Source organism: Podarcis erhardii (assembly GCF_964252035.2).
Source record: "Podarcis erhardii genome assembly, chromosome: 12".
Classification (NCBI taxonomy): Eukaryota; Metazoa; Chordata; class Lepidosauria; order Squamata; family Lacertidae; genus Podarcis; species Podarcis erhardii.
In genome coordinates, this window is record NC_138513.1 from 10717897 (window position 1) to 10739857 (window position 21961).

Consider the following 21961-nt stretch of genomic DNA (forward strand, 5'->3'; position numbering starts at 1 on the left):
AGAAATGTTGGAGGGTATGCCATGTCCTTATGTTTGATACGTTCCTAGAATATCTCCCTAGTTTTGAATGAGCTGAATTAGCTACTAAGTAGTTTCCAGGCACAATTGAAGGCTTCTTTTATTTTACTCTGCGAAGCTCTTAACATGATCTGCCTCAAAGTTCCCCAGTCAGAGGCGCCATCGCAGCAATGACCAGGTGTTGGGGATAAACAATAGTGAACGACCATCTTTCTCTCCCACTTGCCAGCAATATTAAAAATTCACTTTTTAGACACAGAACATATATCCAGTTTTCTGAAAAAATTATGGGGGTAAGAAATATATCCCTCTCTATATATATGTGTGTGTGGGTGGGTGTGTTTAAAGACATAAAAAGGAGGAATGAAATTCTCACAAAACAAGATACCTCTGCCAGCTGTGGCTGTAGGAGAAATACAATATCGTGGGGGTTGCCAGCAAGCTGCGGACTCACAGGTGTTAAGGATGTTAAGGACTATGGACTCTCTTCGTCATTTGTCATCCCCGTTTAAACAAAAGCCTAATGCAGAAGTTAGAATTAAGAAGCTAAAGAAGCACCGCCAGGCATGCAAACCGGGCTTTATGGCCAATTCTGCCCATGAAATAGCACACCAAGGCACCGAATCCAGTGTTTGGATCAGCCAAAGCATTTATTTTTACAGCTCCCAGGGCTATGCTGGAAAAGATTCAGCTGCACCCAGAGGAAGGGTGGATAATTCCATTGTGGAATGGTGCACTCAATAATTCCTTTAAATGCATGGTCTTTAACATCCCCTCCCCCGCAACGAATAATCCTTCGAAATTGGGGTCTCTCCCACTCCAAGCCTCAGTACAGAGGTGGTGCATCTTTTCCCAGGCTATTCCATCATGTATTTGCATATCATAAAAAAAATTGCCCGTAGAATGCATGGGGGGGGGGAGGAAGGAGGGGGAGGAAATATTAAGAGAGTTGTTTACATGAAAAGTGCATTCTAAACTACCGTACATGCAGACACACACAGAGAGAATAACACTTTGAGATTATAAAATATTAATATATAGCTGGGCCTGGGTGTCTCCATCGTACCTTCTCCTGAGAATAATTCTTGGAAAGAAGCTATGAGCATGAGAATAGTCTCATGCGCAGCATCTGAAAAGTCTACGGCACAGATGACGACAGCCATTTCATTCAAGGGCTTGATGGTGCAAATTGAGAGAAGCCAACATTTTCACCGCTGCTCGGGCCTGTGATGGCAGCACCTGGGGACTTTGTGTGCCGAATGCAGAGGCAGATAAAAAGTCCCACTCACAATTTATTCGTGTTTGTTTGCTTTTAAAAATGTTATTTACAATTTATTTGCTCCACCTGCTTCTTCTGGTTTCAGGGCCAAAGAAGACAGGACAGGGGCCAGCTGGGATTCTGTCTTCCATGGCTTGTGAAGTTTCTTTCTAAAGGTAAAGCAGTTGGGGGAAGCAAGTAACTTCAGGGAAGTAGCACAGCAGAAGTGGTTTTTAATCCACTAGCACCCAAAGGTGCTGTTTGTCCCATGGAGGTGATGGTCAATCAGGGATGGTTGAAGAAGAAGAAAAGTTTGGATTTGATATCCCGCCTTTCACTCCCTTTAAGGAGTCTCAAAGCGGCTAACATTCTCCTTTCCCTTCCTCCCCCACAGCAAACACTCTGTGAGGTGAGTGGGGCTGAGAGACTTCAGAGAAGTGTGACTAGCCCAAGGTCACTCAGCAGCTGCATGTGGAGGAGCGGAGACGCGAACCCGGTTCCCCAGATTACGAGTCCACTGCTCTTAACCACTACACCACACTGGATCTATCGATTTCTGGTTTTTCTCATTTTTCCAGCCTTAAGTTTTTTTCTCCACATTTCCACATCACATCACATCACTTTTTTATTTTATTTTTTAAAACACCTCACGAAAATCAACATTTCGAAAATAATTGTAATAGAGAGACTTTGGGTAATAGGTAATATTATGCGCTAGAAAAGGTTTGAGTAAAAATGTTGTGGTGGTGAGGGTGGGAGTCAACTTATGAAACAATGTATTTGATTTGAAGGTTATTGTGAGAATGTTTGGAAAAAGTAATAAAAACTTACATATATGCAAAAGAAAGAAAGAAAACCAGCATTTCTGTGCAAATTTCTCCCAGTATACACATTTTTAATGCAACTGTGCCTCCTATAAACATTTCACAAAGCAATTTCACGTAACATAGCACATTTCTGTACGCAATTTTCAGTAATATATGAATTCATATGTGGACGCTACCCAAGGGTACGCATTTTTGTACAAGTTTCTTGGTTGCGAAACTGCATTGCAAGATTAGGAAAAGCGTGAATTTCTCCTGGCTGCTTCCTCCTTGTTCTCCTCAGCTCAGAACTTTCAGACCTGATCTCCCCACCACATTCCAGTAGAATGGAATGGCCGAAATCCCAGCTTGTACCACTTTAGACCAGGCTGTACCGCTTCATGTCTTTGACTGGCTCCCCAAGTGAAAAAGAAATTCCTGCAGGTTGCAAACTAGCCTTTTGCAGAGGAAGGTTTGGTGTCGCCTCTTGCATGATGTGCTAGTGGTGGCTTGAAACTTGGAGCCCCGGTGTGTGTCAAAGATCAAGCTTGCAGTGGGACCTGACCCTTGGGAAAGCCAGCCTGCACACCACCCCCACCTCTGGCCAGAGGAGGGAACTACATGCTGACCAACTGGACCAACACATTAGCCTTTCCCCCCCACAACAGTAGTTGTGAGTCCAGTGACGCAAGTGGAACAGGTTAGTGGTAGAGCATCTGCTTTGCATGCAAATGTTTCCGGGTTCAATCCCTGGCATCTCCAGGCTGGGAAAGATCCTGGAGAGTCACAGCCAGTCAATGTAGACCAGGGATGGAGTACCTATGGCCCTTCAAATGCTGCTGGACTCCAGGTCCCATCACTGCTGGGCAGCAGGGCCAATGCTCTGGGAGGATGGGAATTGTAGACTGAAATTGAATTGAAATACTTTATTGTCACTTGTACAACTTGTATACAGTGAGATTACACAAGCACCCCCCCCCCAGCTCTCTTAGTTTTAATTCCCCTCATTTACTGACGCACACCCACCAAACCCAAAAGTCAGTTGCCCTGTTGTTATCTTTTCATTCAGCAGCCCAACAGCCCACGGACAGAGGCTGTTCTTTACCCTGTTGGTGCGACTAATCAGGCTTCTATATCTTCTGCCCAAGGGCAGGAGATCAAGAAAGTGCTGGCCAGGGTATGAATCACCCCTGAGAATTTTCCTCACTCTCCTGAGGCAACGTTCTTCCGCGATGTCATCTAGCGGATTCATGGGACAGCCCATAATATCTTGTGCTATATTCACCACCCTCTGTAGGCACTTCCTAGCAGTTGATGTCAAACCAGCGTACCACACTGTGATGCAGTATGAAAGGGCACAGGCCCCCTGTCCCCCCTGATATAGACAACAGGACCTTGATGGACCAATGGTCTGACACAGTACAAGTTACACATCACACAGCTTCCTACATGACACTCCATGAGCCATACAAAAACTAGATTGTCACCAGCCTTTTCATTTCTCTTTCCAGCAACACTGCTTCTGTGGTCCTTGACTGCTGTTTGGTCTGCAGACATGGGCTGACCATGCTTATATCTCCACAGCATGGAATACTTCACCTGCTGATCGCTGCAGATTGTTGGCGTATCGATCTGTCTCAAGAGACAGTGCCTCTGGGGGTGAAGTCAAACTTCTGTGTTAGCAGCACCGAGGTGACCTCCCTGGGGCACAAGCCTGGGCTGTGTGTCTGGAGCTCCTGGGCTGCCCAGACGACAAGACCCCTCTCTCGGCCTTGCTGATGTGGTCCAAAGGAGAGCAGAGCAATATGTTTGGCACCAGCTTCGCCACAGGAGTTGCCAGAAGGAGGTGGGTAGACATCCCTAGCCCTAACCTGGAGATGTCATGGTTGAACCCAGGACCTTCTGCATGCAAAGCAGATGCTCTGCTGTTGAGCTGCTCAGCAAAACTGGACCCAAGACCCTTGGGGTGCAGGTTTAAGATGCAGCCAGCTAGGCTCTCCTCAAGCAGCTCTCCCTAACCTGATCCTTGACCAATGTTGTCGGGTGTTGTTGTTTAGTCGTGTCCGACTCTTCGGGACCCCATGGACCAGAGCACACCAGGCACTCCTGTCTTCCACTGCCTCCTGCAGTTTGGTCAAACTCATGCTGGTAGCTTCGAGAACACTATGCAACCATCTCGTCCTCTGTCATCCCCTTCTCCTTGTGCCCTCCATCTTTCCCAACATCAGGGTCTTTTCCAGGGAGTCTTCTCTTCTCATGAGATGGCCAAAGTATTGGAGCCTCAGCTTCAGGATCTGTCCTTCCAGTGAGCACTCAGGGCTGATTTCCTTCAGAATGGAGAGGTTTGATCTTCTTGCAGTCCATGGGACTCTCAAGAGTCTCCTCCAGTACCAGAATTCAAAAGCATCAATTCTTCGGCGATCAGCCTTCTTGATGGTCCAGCTCTCACTTCCATACATCACTATGTTGTCGGGTACCAGCTCCAATTGTCTCTGACCATTGACTACATTAGTTGGGGCTGATGGACACTACAGTCTAAAACATCTGGTGGGCATCAGGTTGGGGAAGGTTGTCCTAAAAGCCTAGTGAAATACTTCAGTTCTACCTTGTGGTGAAGGGAGAGGTGCTATAGGGAGAGGGGCAGTCCTTTCCTGGAGGGGAGAGGAGGATTTTGTTTCCTGTCTAGTTAGAGATTTGGCACCTTTCAAAAGGGAATACCATCTGTTCCAATACAAACACCCTTTTCCCCCTTCACAGAAGAAACTGATTTCCCAATAAAGCGTCAAAAGATAACAAAGTCTGTTCCAACTAAGCTCATCTGTTTAGTGCCTGGGGGAGCCCTTGGCTGATAAGGCATTGGCTGTTCCTGCAAGGAGGGGCCCCTGTTTAGTCAGCTATTCACAATTTGCTACCAGTCAGAGCTGCTATTGGCTGCCTGGCTCTCATTTATACAGAAATGCTATAGGAGTTAAAAACAAAAGTGGTTTACAAATGCCTGGCTATTTTTTTTTTAAAAAAATGTACCCTGGAAGTTATACCTGTTCTATCCCACAAGCATGGAAGTCTAGGATACGGAACCTGCAGACCTCCAGATGCTGTTGGACTCCAACTCCCATCAGCCCCAGCCAGCATGGCCAAGACTCAAGGACGGTGGATGATGGGAGTTGTAGTCCAACAACATCTGGGCAGCCACAAGTTCTCCACCTTGATACAAGCTCTGTATCTTCTTTTAAAAAGGGTGAACTCCTCACATGCATAGCTGCTGCCAGACAAGGTAACTCTGTCATAAAAGCTGTCCATCAAGAGCTCCACACAAATCTCACTAAAAACTTCTTAGCTGCTGCCAAGAAAAGTGGCTCCTCCTCCTCCTCCTTTGCAGCTCTCCAGCGATGAAACAGCTTGCTAGGTTCATGCTTTCAAGATGTATTAGCTGTTCTAATCAACTCGGGGAACTCTGTGTATTTTTGTCTTTAAATTCTTGCAGCTAGGAGCCGCAGGATAACCATATGGCTAAAACATTTCTGACAAATTAAGATCAAGTTTCTGTTCAGTCAGGATTTACTTATACTTGATGTTAATTAGGATATGGACTGCTGCTGCGGGTGGTGGAACTACCAAGAGATCGTCTCCTGCCAACCTTAATATCCAAGAGGGTCTGCAGGGAAGGAGATGGCTTCGTTCAGATATTACAGCCTTGCACCAACATGAAGAAGAGCATAAAAAGAGTTTGCTGGATCAGGCCAATGGGCCACCTGAACAAGCATCCTGTTCCCACAGTGGCCAACCACATCCTTGTGGGAAACCTGCAAGCACTGGTCAATTCAGAGGCATTACTTCCTCTGACCGCTGAGGCAGAGCAGATCCATCATTGGCAGCGACAACTGACAGCCTTATCCTCCATAGATTTGTTCAGTCCTCTTTTAAAGCCATCCAAGTTGGTAGCCCTCAGTGCCTCCAGTGGCAGTGAGTTCCACAGTTTAACTACGCGCTACTTTCTTTGATGATGTTCAGTTGCTCCAGCGGCCCTCTAAACACCACCTTAAAGATTGCTTCTCCTTCCTCTCCTGCTGGAAGGAACGCAAGGCAAGCTGACCGCGGGTGACCAGAATAAAAGAGCTGGACACTGTGTTGCTCAGTAGCAGTGGAGGCTGGTCTGTTATCGAGTGAATGGGACTGTGCCCAGCCAACATCAGTCTATCCCCAGGCAGCCAACATCCAGCCTTCCTAGTGATACCTGGTCCAGAGGATGGTCCTGGCTGTCAGCATCCTCTGTCTTATTTCTTGGTGTTGCCCTTCTGGAACTCAGCAGGAAAGAAGATGGGGTCAAGACTCTTAATCTCAGGGTTTGGGGTTCAAGCCCTGCATTGGGCAAAAAGATATCTGTATTGCACTGAGTTTAGACTCGATGGTCCTTGTGCTCCCTTCTGACTCTGCAATTCTGTGATTCTGTGACTTCAAGTCCTCCTCCACAGTGGACCTTTGCACCCAAGGAGACCCCTGGTAAAAGGGCCAGGAGGCCACTCCTGCAGAACTCTGTGCTTCCCATTGGGCCTGCTGCCACTGTCGCATTTGAGGCCTGGGTGGTGAAGGGAAAGAGTTGGGAATCAAGGCTGTGCTCAGATGAGTCACTGCGGTGTTCAGACATACCATCCATGCACAGAAGCACTCCAGGCTACCTTGAGATGGTTGGTTCTTGGAGATCAGCCTTTGTCAACCATATAGGAGCAAACGCCAAGGGGCCAAGGTGTCTTCACTCCCATAATAAAATACTTGAGGGGTATGGGAGCCCCCCCCAGTGTTGATGTGCATTGCCATTCAAATGGTGTACAAGCACCACATCATGATCAATTATTCAGGGTGGGGCTTACTTGGGCCCCCAAATATTTTAGTCAAGTTGGCACTCCTAGTCAACCAGGTGCCATCTGGATATTTTGGACTATAGCTCCCATCAGCCCCAGCCAGCACGGGATAGGAACTGTAGTTCTTGGAGGGTACCAAGCTGGAGACGGCTGTTCTGGGTCCTCCAGTTGTGTCAAATGTCTCTGTGCGGTCCCATATCACTGCCTCCAAAGAAAACTGCCCAGGGTCTGAGATGTGCAGGATCCTGGCACAGACTGGGAACCATGGGTGGTGCTTGATGCAGAACTGGGACTATGTTTCTGGTACTCCCTTGCACCAACAGCAGAGGGCGCTCTGCATGTTTCTTTTGCCCCACTGCCTCAGTGCCCCCAGAAGACAGATGAGGCCCATTCCGTCTGAACGCTTGTTCCAGTCCTCCTCTAAAATTAATTAAGTCCGGAGATCAGGCGGCCGGGAAGGGCTGATGAAGCTGTGAAATTTTCAGTTGAAACCATCTTTCAACTCCTGCCAAGGCCTTGTGTGGGAGCTGGAAATGATTTAGAAAGGTTGAGAGGAGGCCAAACAGCCAGTAATTGAATAATCCAGCCCAGATAGGAAACCAAAGCAGAAGCAAAGGGGGCTTTTGCATCCTGACAAGTTAGCACTGGTTCAGAAGCCTGGAAATAAATACTAAAATAACAGGGTTATTCCTCAAGACAGAATGAGCACGTCTCTCAGTTGTCATCCTGAATGGAAGATAATTGCCTCGATGCCTGACTCACTCCCAGGACCAAATATGCAGCCGTGTAACCTGCTGTCACACATTTCTTCACTGGCCGGCAATTCCTTTGATAAATAAAGCAGTTGCCTTGAATTTGCCAAAGCAAATATCCACACAAAGGCATCATATTGCAAATGCAAATTCTGGAGGTACCTGGTGATACAGCACAGAGGGACACGGAGGGGGGGGGGGAGCACAGCAAGACTTTTGCTCCAGAAACCCACAACCAGGAAGCTGAGAACAAACCTTAGCTGCACATTGCGTTTTGTTGCCAGTGAAAACCCCACAATCCCATTTTTCGGGCATAATGCTAAATCAGGATTCGGTGTTTTCTTCCCTCCAGACTGGAAAGATGCAATCACAACTGTTAAGTTGTGGGTGAACATATCAGACAACACAGCAATTCTTCAGACAGCTCTTGTTTATTCACAGGCCAGAACAGAACTGAGCTGAAGGGTTCAACCAGCCTGCTTATATAGAGCTCAACTACAACGCAACAGTAACAACTTTCTGTAACTATCCAATCACTGAACGTCACTTTCAATTCCTTATTTGCATATGCGGACCTGAGTGAAAACTATCTACAGTATCCCCCTGCTGGCCCAGGGTGAGAACTTCAGTACATAACAGTGGGTTTGTTTGTTTTTTTAAAGGAAGGTCATTTCCTTCAGTACTTTTCAGGCTCTGCAGAACTCTGTGATTCCAAAATGGCAAACCGACGGTCCAAAATATAAAACTCAGCACCAGCGGCAACACAGTACAGACGTTCACACATACATTGCAGATCCTCAGCCCTGAACTAACATATTTTACAGATAGATTATACCCGATTATATGCGATCCTAGACACAGTTCAGTTGGTGGATGTATGATTGCATCCCAAAGCAGTGTTTCTCATCACCTGCAACCAAATTCTATCCCTTTATCACAGATGCTGGTTGCCCACCTTAATATTTGAGAGAGGCTATTAATTTTACCTTTCTCGTTCTTTCCTGGACTGGATTCAGCCACTCCTATCTGGAAAGCCTAACAACTGCCTTCCAATGCGCAGCATCCCCAAGGGGAAGCTTGACTGTCATTACGGATATTTCCCTGCAATGTTGCAGTGTGCAGACAGTGTTGGGCACCTTCTAGGGAGCCCTTTCAGACTCTGCAACTGGCTACTGTCCCCTTGCATGAACTGAAAGTGAATACGCAAAACTGGCTGCAACCTGCAGACCTTCCACTCCAGATAAACGCAGGTGCCGTGGCAAAGGAATCGGCTGGAGAGGGTGCCTTGAGGGGAATTTTGGCTCCTCTGCTTCACGGCACACTGCTCCAACCTGTGTGTTCCTTGGCTGGTCTTTTTTTTAAAAAAAATAGTTTTTACTGGTTTTTCAATATATACATCCATTATGAAATATCTCTCTAACAAATTTCCATTTTTTCCTGCCCCCCTCCCCTGGACTTCCCTCATAGTTCCACTTTGTTTTACTTTCAATTTATTCATCCTGCGCATTATTTCCCCAATTAATTCCTAATACATTTACATCTATTATTATTATTATCATCATCATCATCATCATTATTATTATTATTTACATTTGTGAATGTTTACTCAAACCCTCCCAATGAGTCCAGCTCTTCATGTTGTCTCTTCATATATATTGTAAATGGTTCCCATTCTCTTTTAAAGTCTTTGTTGTCCCTTTCATGTAATTTATCTGTTAATTTGGCTAATTCTGCATATTCCATGAATTTTTCTTGCTATTGTTCTTTCGTTAGGGTTTCTTCTGTCTTCCAAGCTTGTGCTAGTAGAATTCTTGCTGCTGTTGTTGTATACATAAATAATTTCCAGTTGTCTTTTCTTATTTTTTGATCTAAAATCCCTAGGAGGAATGTTTCTGGTTTCTTAACGTAAGTCTTTTCAAACATTTTTTCCCATTCATTATATATCATTTCCCAATAATTTCTGACCTTTTTTCATTCCCACCACATAGGATAAAATGTACCATCTTTTTCTTTACATCTCCAACAAGTTTTTGATCCCGTCTTATACATTTTAGCCACTTTCCCTGGTGTAATGTACCATCTAGACATCATTTTCATATAATTCTCTTTCAATAAAATACAGTCTGTAAATTTTAAATTCGCCTTCCACATCCTTTCCCAATCTTCAAATTGTATATCATGACCTAAATCTTGAGCCCACCTCCTTGGCTGGTCTTAAGCACTTTTGTTTATACTCAGCACTGAATGCTCCTTTTGGTGGAACATTTTTAGTCTAAGGAAAAAGCTGGATCAATTCTATGCCGTGGCATTTGTCAATAAATCAGTGGGATGCCCGGCTTCATTAGGCAGCCTTGCAGGCTGATATCTGACATGCAAAGCAGGGCTGTTAGCAATGAGATTACACAGAACCAGAGCCCTCTTGTTGAGCACAAGGCAGAAATCTGCCTAGTCTGGATTCTGTAAAGGTCTTAGCAACCATAGCCAATCCCAAGTCATCCGAAAGGCCGATGAGTTAAAATAACTTGGGTCTCGTGCAAATTAACCATTATGCTATGGAGAAGGCATCCAAGCCTGCAATGAGGGGATGTGGCTATGGGGTAAAATAGCAGTGAGGACGCTCTGTCCCATGGGGGCCTAACTAGGCATAGAAGGGGTCCTAATTTGGCCCACATGCCTGTTTCCCCCAAACCAGGTCCACCTGACTTGCCCCTGACATCATACATGACTTCAGGTGTGGACAGGTAAACAAACAAGATGGTTCCTTGACAAGCAGGGATCCCTCTCAGCTGACTGCCCCAAACACAGAGCCCCACTTGGATCAGCACCACAGGATCCTGCCAGGATTTGTCAGAGGGGAAAGAGAAATGGGAGGAGATCTTATGAGCCTAGACTCTGTTGGCAGTTTAGGATGAAAACATAGGCTTGAGGGTGGAGCCAGGAAGTGGGATCCTGTTTCCTCCCTTCCCCATCCATGAAGTGCCTTTGCTCATGGATGTTTCTCTGGGTGGCACTGTTTTTTTCTTTATTTTATGTTATTTCACTGAATGGATTGTTATTGATTGCTTTGGCCACACCCAACGTTGGAATGCTGCCCTCAGAAGATTGGCCATGTTTAAATACGGCCCTTGGGCCAAAAGGGGTTCTCCATCCCTATCCTAAGGGAGAATTAAATAGCAATGAAGAAGAAGAAGAAGAAGAAGAAGAAGAAGAAGAAGAAGAAGAAGAGGAGGAGGAGGAGAAGTTTGGATTTGATATCCCGCTTTATTGCTACCTGAAGGAGTCTCAAAGTGGCTAACCTTCTCCTTTCCCTTCTTCCCTCACAACAAACACTCTGTGAGGTGAGTGAGGCTGAGAGACTTCAGAGAAGTGTGACTAGCCCAAGGACTAGCCCAGCAGCTGCATGTGGAGGAGCGGGGAAGCGAACCCGGTTCACCAGATTACAAATCTACCGCTCTTAACCACTACACCACACTGGGGACACAAAAATCTTTTCAAAAGCATTGTCTTGGGAATTCTACAGCATTTCCCTTCCCACCAGTTCCATCTGCAGCAGACCAGTGTGTGTCAAAAGGAGATGGTGAAATTTCCGTGGGGTGGTGGCATAGGAAACACTGTACACTGAAATGCACTCCAGAGTAGAGTCCGGAAATTAACTGGAGAAAAAGAGAACTGCTGCAACCTGCTTTCAACCACAGCAGGGAAACACCTCTGTTTCTTGCGTAGATCTCATTCTGGGTGGGAGAATGATGGCTGCTACAGCTCTTGGTCCCTTTAAATCCATGCGCATCTGTAAGCCACATCAATTGCCACCTTGTTTCCTTCTGCTACTTTTCAGGAAACACAAGGTGGTCTGTCTCTCAAAACTGCCGCGCTTGCATCACCCAAACCAGACTTTTGTCAAGGGATCCGGGGACTGACGAGCGGCGGCTTTTGCAGCCACCGACACTCATAAGGGAGGGTTTATTTCAATATGTTGCTGAAACTACTTCGTGTCAGGTTATCCGTCTCAGGGGGGAATGCACGTTTCTTATAGCTCATTGTGCCATCTGTTAAAAGACACAGCCACTTGTCTCTCTGCTCGGCGACCACAGATGGAGAGTTTTCCCCTCCTGCGTGCAACTGTCAATAGATGACAAAGCCTTGTTGTTTTGGAGCCAGGAGGAATTGCAGAGGAGGACGAGAGGGCAACATGGGTGCTCCTGAATGGACCGACTCCCTGCATAGAGGTACTGTATTAGGTTATGCAGAATGTGCTGTGCCAGCCAGCAAGGACAAGTTCTAGAAGGATTTCAATATCTTCAAGCTGGTTTGATATTAAGAGCTGTTTATAACTGAAGTATCAAATAAAGTAACATGGGGAATGTTAACTGTGTTCAACGGCCCTGGCTCCCAGAGAAATAAATATAGGATTGCAGCCTTATTTGCACAAATAAAAGGGTCAATATGAACGTATCACTTACTTTTGGTAGTAGTATTAAACTTGCATGCTTTATTCATCGGCAATGCTTTCCTTATAACTACTAAGAACCAGGCTGGTCATGGAAAATAAATCCTAGGAATAGATCTTCATATTCAGAGAACTCCTATGGTACAGTGTCCCAGCAATGGAGACATTGCAGTTTGAAGGTGGGTGACTGACTTTATTCTTGAATGCTTCCCTGCATCAAAATCTCCCTGCCCATGGAAAATCAGCAGGCCAGGGAAGGGAGTCCATCTTAGCCATGTTTTCTATGTGTGGGGGTTTTAAAACGAGGGAGCTCTCAAGCATGCAACCTCTTGCCTACAGCATATTGGACTAGAAGACGGTGTTTGATTGGCCCTTTGAAAAATATCTTTGGATTTACAATCATACCTCAATTCGGGTGGGGGTTTATTGGGTTGTTTTTATTTTGATTATGTATTTTGTGGTTTTATATTTTCATTTTATTTTGTGAACCTCCCTGAGTCCTCCCGGTATAGGGCGGTATATAAATTCTATTATTGGCATTGGTGGTGCTTCTCAACGGTGCATCTCACGCCACTGCCCTGGAAATGCACGCAACAGGAGATTACGTGGGAAGAGTAGGTGAGACGGCAGCAAAATAAGCAACCAAATTCTGCGCCCCTAAACGGGGTCTTTCTCATTATGTTGCTGGAGCAGTGGGAGAAGCAGCCACGTGAAAACCAAAGGGTGGGACCCTGAACATGGAGTGGTGTTCAGCATTTTACTCAGCTTTAGCTAAGTTTTACTCAGTGTGTTGTTGTTTAGTCGTTTAGTCATGTCTGACTCTTCGTGACCCCATGGACCAGAGCACGCCAGGCACTCCTGTCTTCCACTGCCTCCCGCAGTTTGGTCAAGCTCATGCTGGTAGCTTCGAGAACACTGTCCAACCATCTCGTCCTCTGTCATCCCCTTCTCCTTGTGCCCTCCATCTTTCCCAACATCAGGGTCTTCTCCAGGGAGTCTTCTCTTCTCATGAGGTGGCCAAAGTATTGGAGCCTCAGCTTCAGGATCTGTCCTTCCAGTGAGCACTCAGGGCTGATTTCCTTCAGAATGGATAGGTTTGATCTTCTTGCAGTCCACGGGACTCTCAAGAGACTTCTCCAACACCATAATTCAAAAGCATCAATTCTTCGGCGATCAGCCTTCTCAGTGTAGGCTCAGCCTTACTCAGCGTAGACTCATTGAAATGAATGAACATTATGTCCATTAATCTCAGTGGGTCTAATATGAGTAAAACTTAATTGAATAATACTGCTCATGGGGTTGCATCCAACTGAGAATGTAAGAAGAGCTTGCTGGATTGGGCCAGTGGCCCATCTCGTCCAGCCTCCTTTTCTCAGGGGGGCCAATCAGATTCCTGCAAGCAGGATTTGAGCACAAGAGCGCTCTCGTGCTGTTTCTAGCAGCTGGTTCTACCAGCTGTTTCTAGCAGCTGGTTTTCAGAAGCATGGCCACCTTTGACAGGCAGAGCCATCAACAAAGACATACTCAGTGTAGACTACTCAAAATCAACAGAAGCATTATTTGTATTTTTGCTTATTTGATTTATGGATCGCTTCCCATAAAGCACCTCAGAGCACTGTCACAATACAATAACACCAAATAGAAAACAATTGCAGGCATAAAAACAGTCAAAACAATGAAATATATAAAAACAATTTCAAATCCAATACGTAGTCATTGATTTAAATGAGCCTGCTGCAGGTAAGTTGGATCCAGCCCACAGTCTCCCATTATGCTGCTGGTGTAAAATGGGAAGCAGCCACACATAAATAGCTGTCCTATTGCTGAGAGCTGGCCATACGCAAAGGTGAGAGTTTTGGGGGATTAGCAGTAACTGACCTAATTCCAGGAAACCACGGCACTTGCGATGTGCTAAGTCAATGAGGCACATGAGGAAATACCCAGCTGGGCTACTAACCTCCACAGAACAGCTCTGGGTCTCGCTGTCCTTTAGCGGTGTCGCTGAACAGAACAAGCAGCAGCGGCGGTAGCAGGAGCAACAGCGTCACTGGAGACACAGCCATTCCTCAGGCACCCAATCTAAGGGGATAGACAAGGCATCAGCAAAACACAAATGTGCTTTTTATAGGTGGCCATTTATAGCCCCAAACCTGGCACACGCAGATAGGGTTAAATAACAACCGTGGGTATTAGGGATGGGGAGAAATTTCAATGCCAGCCGATCTGATTTGCACTTTGCAAAACCACATGCAGACTAGAGTTCAAAATCCGCAACCTTCTGAATTTTGCGAAGCAGTTCTCCAATCAAATAATGTGTGCATTAGGAGAAGGCTAATTTAGTGGAAGCCTATATAAATAAGTTGCAATTCCATACCATTTTTAAACACAAAATGATCAAGGAGGTGGAGCAGATCCCCTATGGTTATAACATTATAACTCACCTTTTTTCAAATTAAAAAGTTAGTACTGGTGTTGTGTGCATGACTTTGCCTACTCTCCTTTTTTATACCCTAGAGGTGTGTAAAATTTTGCACCGTGTGGGGGAAGGGCCAGAGCTCAGTGGGGAAGCATCAGCCTTGCACCCAGAAAGCCCCAAATCGAACCCCCAAAATCTCCAGATAGGACTGGGAAAAACTGCCTGTCTGAAACCCTAGAAAGCCGCTGCCAAACTGTTGTCATTACTGAGCTGGATGGACCAATAGTCTGACTCTGTATAAGGCAAATGTGCCTAAATTACCATATTTTTTGCTCTATAAGACTCACTTTTTCCCTGCTAAAAAGTAAGGGGAAATGTGTGTGCATCTTATGGAGCGAATGCAGGCTGTGCAGCTATCCCAGAAGCCAGAACAGCAAGAGGGATTGCTGCTTTCTCTGTGCAGCGATCCCTCTTGCTGTTCTGGCTTCTGAGACTCAGAATATTTTTTTTCTTGTTTTCCTCTTCCAAAAACTAGGTGCGTCTTGTGCTCTGGTGCGTCTTATAGAGCAAAAAATACGGGTATTCCTTTTTTCCCTCATAACCCTAGAACTTCAGGCCATTCAATGAAGCTCAGTGGTAGGAGATTTAGGACAATGAAGCATGCAGTTAAACTTTGGAACTCACTACCACAAGGTGTAGTGATGGGTGCCAACTTGGATTGGAGAAATCCATGGAAGATAAGGCTATATCAATGGCTGCTAGCCATAACAGCTAGGGTCAGCCTCCATGGTCAGAGGCAGAACGCCTCTTGATATGAGTTGCTAGGAATCATAAATTGCACTCAGGCCCTGCTAATGGGCTTTCAACAGGCACCTTGCTGGCCACTCAGGGTTCTGGTTTGGCCTCTTCTAATAGTGTCATGTTCTTATCACAAACATTGAAATGGGTTTTCAAACTCTTGTGTTAGATGAATTTCCAGGACATTATCCTTCTGTCACATGCTTTAACCACAGTGCAAAAAAGTCTGCCCATCTTTCCGTATCACTATGCAATATATTGTAAGATGCACCTGTAACAAGATGTGTTGTACATAATCGATCTGTCACGTTGTGATGATCCATTTCCCTCTGTCTGAGAGATTTCTCTGTATCAGTGCCGCGCTTCTGTTACAGCAACAAAGACATCCTTATTTGATATTTAAATGCCCCCTGGACTGCACCTGGAACTCTCCTTTTGCTGAAGAGAGCTAAGCACACCGTTTCAGCCTTGCCACAGCTTGTTTGAGCCTCAGTGCCAGAAATTAAATATTGGGCTTTTGATCCAATCCAGCAGGGCTCTTCTTATGTTCACATGTTGGGAGTTCTGAGTTGGATGTTCCTTACAACATCTACCAACAAGGACTTAAATTTCAGCTATCTTTCAAGCTTCGAGAGCTGAGCTTGCTGCATCACACAGCAAAGCAACGTTTTTCCTGCTTAGCTCCATACAAAGAACCTGAGCTGTAGTGCAAGGGGCTAATGGATTTGCAAAGGACCTGAACTATGTAGAAAACTGTTTTGCAAGCTCAGCTCTTGAACTGCTTTGATTAACATTGTTCTTTCTATATATAAAAAAATAAAGACAAGGCAAAACCAAAGGCAAAGTGGGAGGCATCAGAGCTGAAAACAGGAGATAAAGGAGCTCAGTGAGGAATCTTTCCTGAAGTGTGAGAGTTGGCAGATCTGTATCTTTTGCCATCTATGGTGAGAGCAGAGAAAGCCATCCTGCACTGTTGCGTTGCAAGACTTTGGTACTGAAAAAGTTCCCTATCCCCCAGATGATCAAAATTAGTTCCTTTTAACTATTTGCATGTTTGAATCTCATACATACAAGTAAGCCCCATCCGCTCTTGGGGGCTTTCCAAACTGAGTCAGATTCAAACTCCAGGATACCTTGGCAGCTGTTCTCCCCTCCCCCTTCTAAACTTCATGGGTGGAACCAGTTTCTCTAGTGTGTATAAACCAAAGAATAACAACTCTGCAAAGCCAATGAGGCATGGACCCATGTGGCGGGGGGGGGGGGAGAGAGAGACAGGTTGCCAGCATGCTGGTCTCAGCCAAGTTTCCAAACAAACAGATTGCTTCCTCAGCAGACAAGGAGCAATTCCCATCCAAACTAGTCAGCAGTAATCTAGTGTCACCTGTAATCTAGTGTCAGTAATCTAGTGTCACTTTACAGAGTCAGTAGTATGGTCATTGGGGGGGGGGACTCACCCTGCACCCAGAGGTTTATGATAACTACTGCTTCATCAGTTGCAGGTGCTCTTGGAGGAAAGTGATTATTGGGACCCATTCCAGACTGGATGCTGGTTCAGGTTTGGGATGGAATCAGCCTTGGATGCCCCAATGGATTACTTTTCTTGGGAGAGGGACAGAGGGAGTGCAACCCTGTTGATTCTGCTTAATCTCTTAACTCTTAGCAACTCTCCTTGTCCTTATAACCATGTCCTAAAGCCTTTCTCGTATGGAGTTCTAAGTTAGTAGTCCTGAATAGCAGCTCCAAAGTATCTTTCTTCCAGTCATTTGGAACAAGTCCAAGCCATGCCTTAGCTTCAGCACCCTTGGTTGAAAGTCCTCAATGGACAGCTCCTTGTTCTTTTCTATATATGAAGAGACCTCGGCCACCAGCAGAAACAGTGGGTTCTCTGTGTGGCCTTGCTCCTTTGTAAAAGCCTCATCCTCTTCCTGCAGAGCAGTGAATATAGTTTCACTCTCCTTCTGGGTCCCAGGTGGTTCATCACAGTTCACCTTTTCCCTTGGAGAAGAATCCTTCTTCCCTGGATGGTGCTCACCTGCCTTTATCAGGAGTCCTGCTGCCTCCCTTCTCTGAATGAGTGGAGCTGGGTGATAACGCAATACCATTTTAAAAGACTTAAAGTGGCAACTCTTCCACCAGGCCAATAACTGAAGAGGTCTCTCTTTGCCATAGGCAGCCTTTGGCAACTGAGTTCTGAAAGATTTCCACTGTTTCCCTCTCTCTCTCGAGTTCTGATTTGTCTTTTGTGTTGGCTGGATATGAACCACTGGAACCTGTGGCCCTGCAGATGCTGTTGGACTTCAGCTTCCATCATCCCTGACCTTTAGCTCTGCTGGCAACCCCAACATCTGCAGGGCCACATCCCTTCCTTGAACACATCCACCTATCTCTCATTGCACTTATACATTCCCTGGTCAACACACAGACAAAAACACGATAGAACTGCATGTGTAGTGGATGAAGAACAACAACAGCCACTTACTGAAAGTTTCTGCTTGACATAACTTGAAAGTGTGTGGTGTGTTATGGGACCTCTTCACTCACTCTGTAGCATGTGTGTGTATACATGCAACACTTCCACACTGCATCAGCATAATCTAACAGATGACTAGAGCCCTCATAGTGAACAGCATGGACCATATTGTCAAGGGGGGAAAAGAGCAGGTATTAAACTTGGTCCAGAAAAATCCTTTCCATCTATTGACACTGCCTGGGCAGATAACCACGAGCACCCATTGAGACTGGTAGGGTGGAAGGGAAGGAAGACACAGGAGGTGAAGCGAGAGCCAATGACAGAGGGAGCCAACTAATTCTCATTGTACCCCCTTCCCTGCTGAGTTTTGTAAGATCAACATCAAGATTAAAGACAAGGAAGGTAATAGGCTTCACCACCCCTTGGGTGCCTTGTGAGTAAGGAGGCAGGCAGGTGAGTACAAACTGAAGTTAAAGGTAAAGGGACCCTTGACCATTAGGTCCAGTTGTGACCGACTCTGGGGTTGCGGCGCTCATCTTGCTTTATTGGCTGAGGGAGCCGGCATACAGCTTCCAGGTCATGGGGCCAGCATGACTAAGCCGCTTCTGGCGAACCAGAGCAGCACACGGAAACACCGTTTACCTTTCCGCCGGAGCGGTACCTATTTATCTACTTGCACTTTGACATGCTTTCGAACAGCTAGGTGGGCAGGAGCAGGGACCAAGCAATGGGAGCTCACCCCGTCGTGGGGATTCAAACCACTGACCTTCTGATCAGCAAGTCCTAGGCTCTGTGGTTTAACCCACAGTGCCACCCGCGTCCCACAAACTGAATTTGGTGGGGTCCAGTTTTAGTATATGTGCTGCCAAAGCGAGCACAGGTTGTGGGGCCATGTCCCATTCACCCTAATGGACCAGCCTCCACTGGAGAAAGGAGAGAGACTTTGTGATCACATAGCACTCCACTTTTCACTCTGCATTCTGCTTCTTTGTGCTGGAGCCATCCATAATCTCATTTAAAAAGAGGTGGGAAATGCTTGACATTGTGCATGCAGCCCAGCAAATTTAGATTTGGTTTTTCAAAGGCTGGTAAATATAAGTTCCTATCTGAACATAGTTAGTAGAAAAGAGAAACTGGGATTTTTTTTGCCTAGCTTTTCATACTTCAGTCCAGGGACTGATGAACTTCTTAACTTATACACAATTTTAACTTCTAAGATGTGCTTTGCAGAAGCACCGTTTAACTTTTTCTTATAAAAAATCCAAATGTTGCCTTGCCATTGAAATGCAAAACTAAGGTACATTGGGAGGGGGAAGTTAATGTAGCCTGCCCCATGAAATCAAGTGCTATCATTTTTTGATCTTAGATTTCACTTAGTACTTCTGTAAATATATGTGTGGTTATTTCTTTCTGTTTAAAGAACTCAGGACAGTCCTAGGGCTTCAGACATTTTAAAAACTTTACCTTGTTTTTGAGAGGGAAAAGGAAGAGGAGCTGTTTTTTAAAATTAGCTATGGTACCTGGTAGCAGGATGCAGAATAAATTAGTGTTTTCTGTTGCTATGTCCCTTAGCAAATACAACATAATTCAGGAACCTGAATATAGCTTCCCTCAAGGCTCTTTGGAGTCATGCTGGCAGGAAATATCATTTTAAAATTAAATAAACATTGTGAGGATGGGGACAGAAGGAGGGCTTCGTTCTGGGCCCAAAAGCTAACAAACCTACAGAGATGCAAAAATACCCTAGAGTAAAAAGTCTCTACCCTATATTTCTAATCCAAACTGAACTGGACTTCAATGATCTCAAACGAAACAAAACCATTCTGAAGATAAGCCCAAAGCTCCTGTGTTTGATTCATAAAATGTTATTCAGAGTCATCAGCTGGATTTTAAAAGCTTACCTACTTTGCAAGATTTCAGCCTCTGTTCAACTCAAGCTGCAGTTTGTATGGCTGTAAGTTTCAGACTGGGTAACTTTTAAGAAGCTGATGTTCATCCAGAGATTTTTTCCCCTCCCTCTTCAGCACAACGATCTTCTCATTTCTCTTTCTCAGTAAAGCAGTTGGGTCTGTCACTGATGCAGCTGTCACCTCTTTGCTCTTCCAGCACTTCTGTTATCATAAAGTGAAGCGGTGGGGAGAGGGAGAGGAGTGAACCAATCACAGGGCACCATGTGGGGAAAAACAAGGTGCCAGGTAGCCAATGAAAAGCTCCTGTTTTCCTGCCCCAAGCAGGTAGCACAGGGGAGAGAATGGAATTCCAGTTGCCATGGTGAGTGAAATCACCTGCATGACACGTGGCCCTGTTTTAAGATTTCCGGAGCATGTTGTGGGGAGGCTCATTAGAATGCACATTTCCCTACCTAGCAGCCAGGTAATAAAGTTCTGTAGAGGAATCAAGGATGGCATCCAGGGACCCAAAATCCAGGAGCTCCCAACATACTTGACCAACTCTTAGGCTGCCTCAGTCACAGGTCTAAGAAGTTTCTGTCCGGCGTGTGTTGAGTGAGGTTGTTGTTTGCTATATACACACTTCTACTCCAGCAAGTGGCAAGCAAAAAAGGTCTTGCTTATCAGCTGTAAAATACAGTTGTGTGTTACCCCGATCTCTGAGCAGTGAGAGACTCTAGGGTGCCTGCTCTTGCCCAGGGTTTGGTTTCCTTGGAATGAAGGTCAAGCGGAGACTGTGCTGTCTTTCGGATACTTGGTTTTATTTACAGTGGTACCTCAGGTTAAGTACTTAATTCATTTCGGAGGTTCGTTCTTAACCTGAAACTGTTCTTAACCTGAAGCACCACTTTAGCTAATGGGGCCTCCTGCTGCCACCGCGCCGCCAGAGCACGATTTCTGTTCTCATCCTGAAGCAAAGTTCTTAACCCAAGGTACTATCTCTGGGTTAGCGGAGTCTGTAACCTGAAGCGTATGTAACCTGAAGCGTATGTAACCTGAGGTATTACTGTACTCATGTATGCAACCTGAAGGCGTATGATGGAGGGGCTCACAGCATTCACTCCCCAACAGCTCTTTCTTTCCCAATGGGTTTCTGGCATAGGAGCCAACTCCTAGCGGACGAGGTCTCTTCAGTCCCCCCAATAAAATATTTGAGGGGTCCAGGGCCCCCCAAAGTTGATGGGCATTGCCATTCAAATGGTGTGTGCGCTCCACACCTTGTGATTGATTATGTGGGGTGGGGCTTACCTGCCCCCCCCTATTTTAGTCACGTTGGCACCCCTGTTTTCTGGGGAAGCCCTAAACTAAGCTTTGGCTCTAGCTCAGAGCAAGACATGCCTCTGTTTCCAGCTTCTAGCATCAGCCCAACTCTCTCACACATTCTCTCATCCACAGTCCCTCACTCTGCCCATTGTTCTCCCTTCTAGGATGAGGTGGCATGCAGTCAGGAGAGGTGGGGAAAGCCCCCTTGTTTGTCTCTATGGCAACAGAGCAACTCCTTTTAAGATGCAGTTGTTGGGTACTTTAGTGAGTGCCTACTGAAATTGTATTGGCAAAGGAGCTGGCCTGACCAATTAAGCAGGCCCCATGCTATAGATTCTAAGTTCACAGATACAAAATCACCGGTTTGGAAGGAACCCAGGGTATCATCCAAACTGACCCCTGAAACTCATCACTGTATGCTTTAGGCTACTGATTTTCAGGCCTCCATGATTTAACAACGGTGGTGGCTTTCAAAGCAGAGGTTGGATGGCCATCTGTCATGTATGATCTAACTGAGATTCCTGCATTGCAGTGGGTTGGACTAGATGATCCTCTGTGTCCCTTCCAACTCTACAATTCTATGATTCTATATCTTCCTTCTATATCTCTGCTGAATTGCTTATAAAACAAGCCACCATAACTACACTGTTTCCTAAACACAGGAGTACTATTGAATTATATAGTGGCATTATGAAACTTCCATAGGAATATATCAGGAAAGTTGTGATTTCACTCAGTACTCTAGAATAACATTGGGCTAGATCCAGATGACAATCGTGTACACATTTATCTGGGATTAATGCTTTCTTGTATCTGGGACTTAACGTCTGTGCAGACATGTATAATATTTTCTCCCCCTCCCATAATTTTACAACTTGTGGACATCAAATGAAGTTGAGTGTTGGAAGATTTGGGATGGTCGAAAGAA

At 45.6% G+C, this 21961-nt stretch overlaps 1 protein-coding gene across 2 annotated transcripts in view; it reads right to left on the bottom strand.

Moving 5' to 3' along the window:
- Window positions 1–19897, bottom strand: part of CNPY1 (canopy FGF signaling regulator 1) — a 55406-nt gene extending 35509 nt beyond the window's left edge. The window contains exons 1-2 of one of the 2 annotated variants that reach the window (XM_081834581.1): window positions 19727–19897; window positions 14095–14216 (exon numbers count right to left, since the gene is read on the bottom strand). In XM_081834581.1, coding sequence (XP_081690707.1) covers window positions 14095–14200 — 106 coding nt within the window. In that variant the 5' untranslated portion in view covers window positions 14201–14216; window positions 19727–19897. Of the gene's footprint in view, window positions 1–14094; window positions 14217–19722 lie in introns of both variants that reach the window. The other variant, XM_081834580.1, reaches the window with a different exon arrangement.
- Between the last annotated feature and the right edge of the window lie 2064 nt (window positions 19898–21961).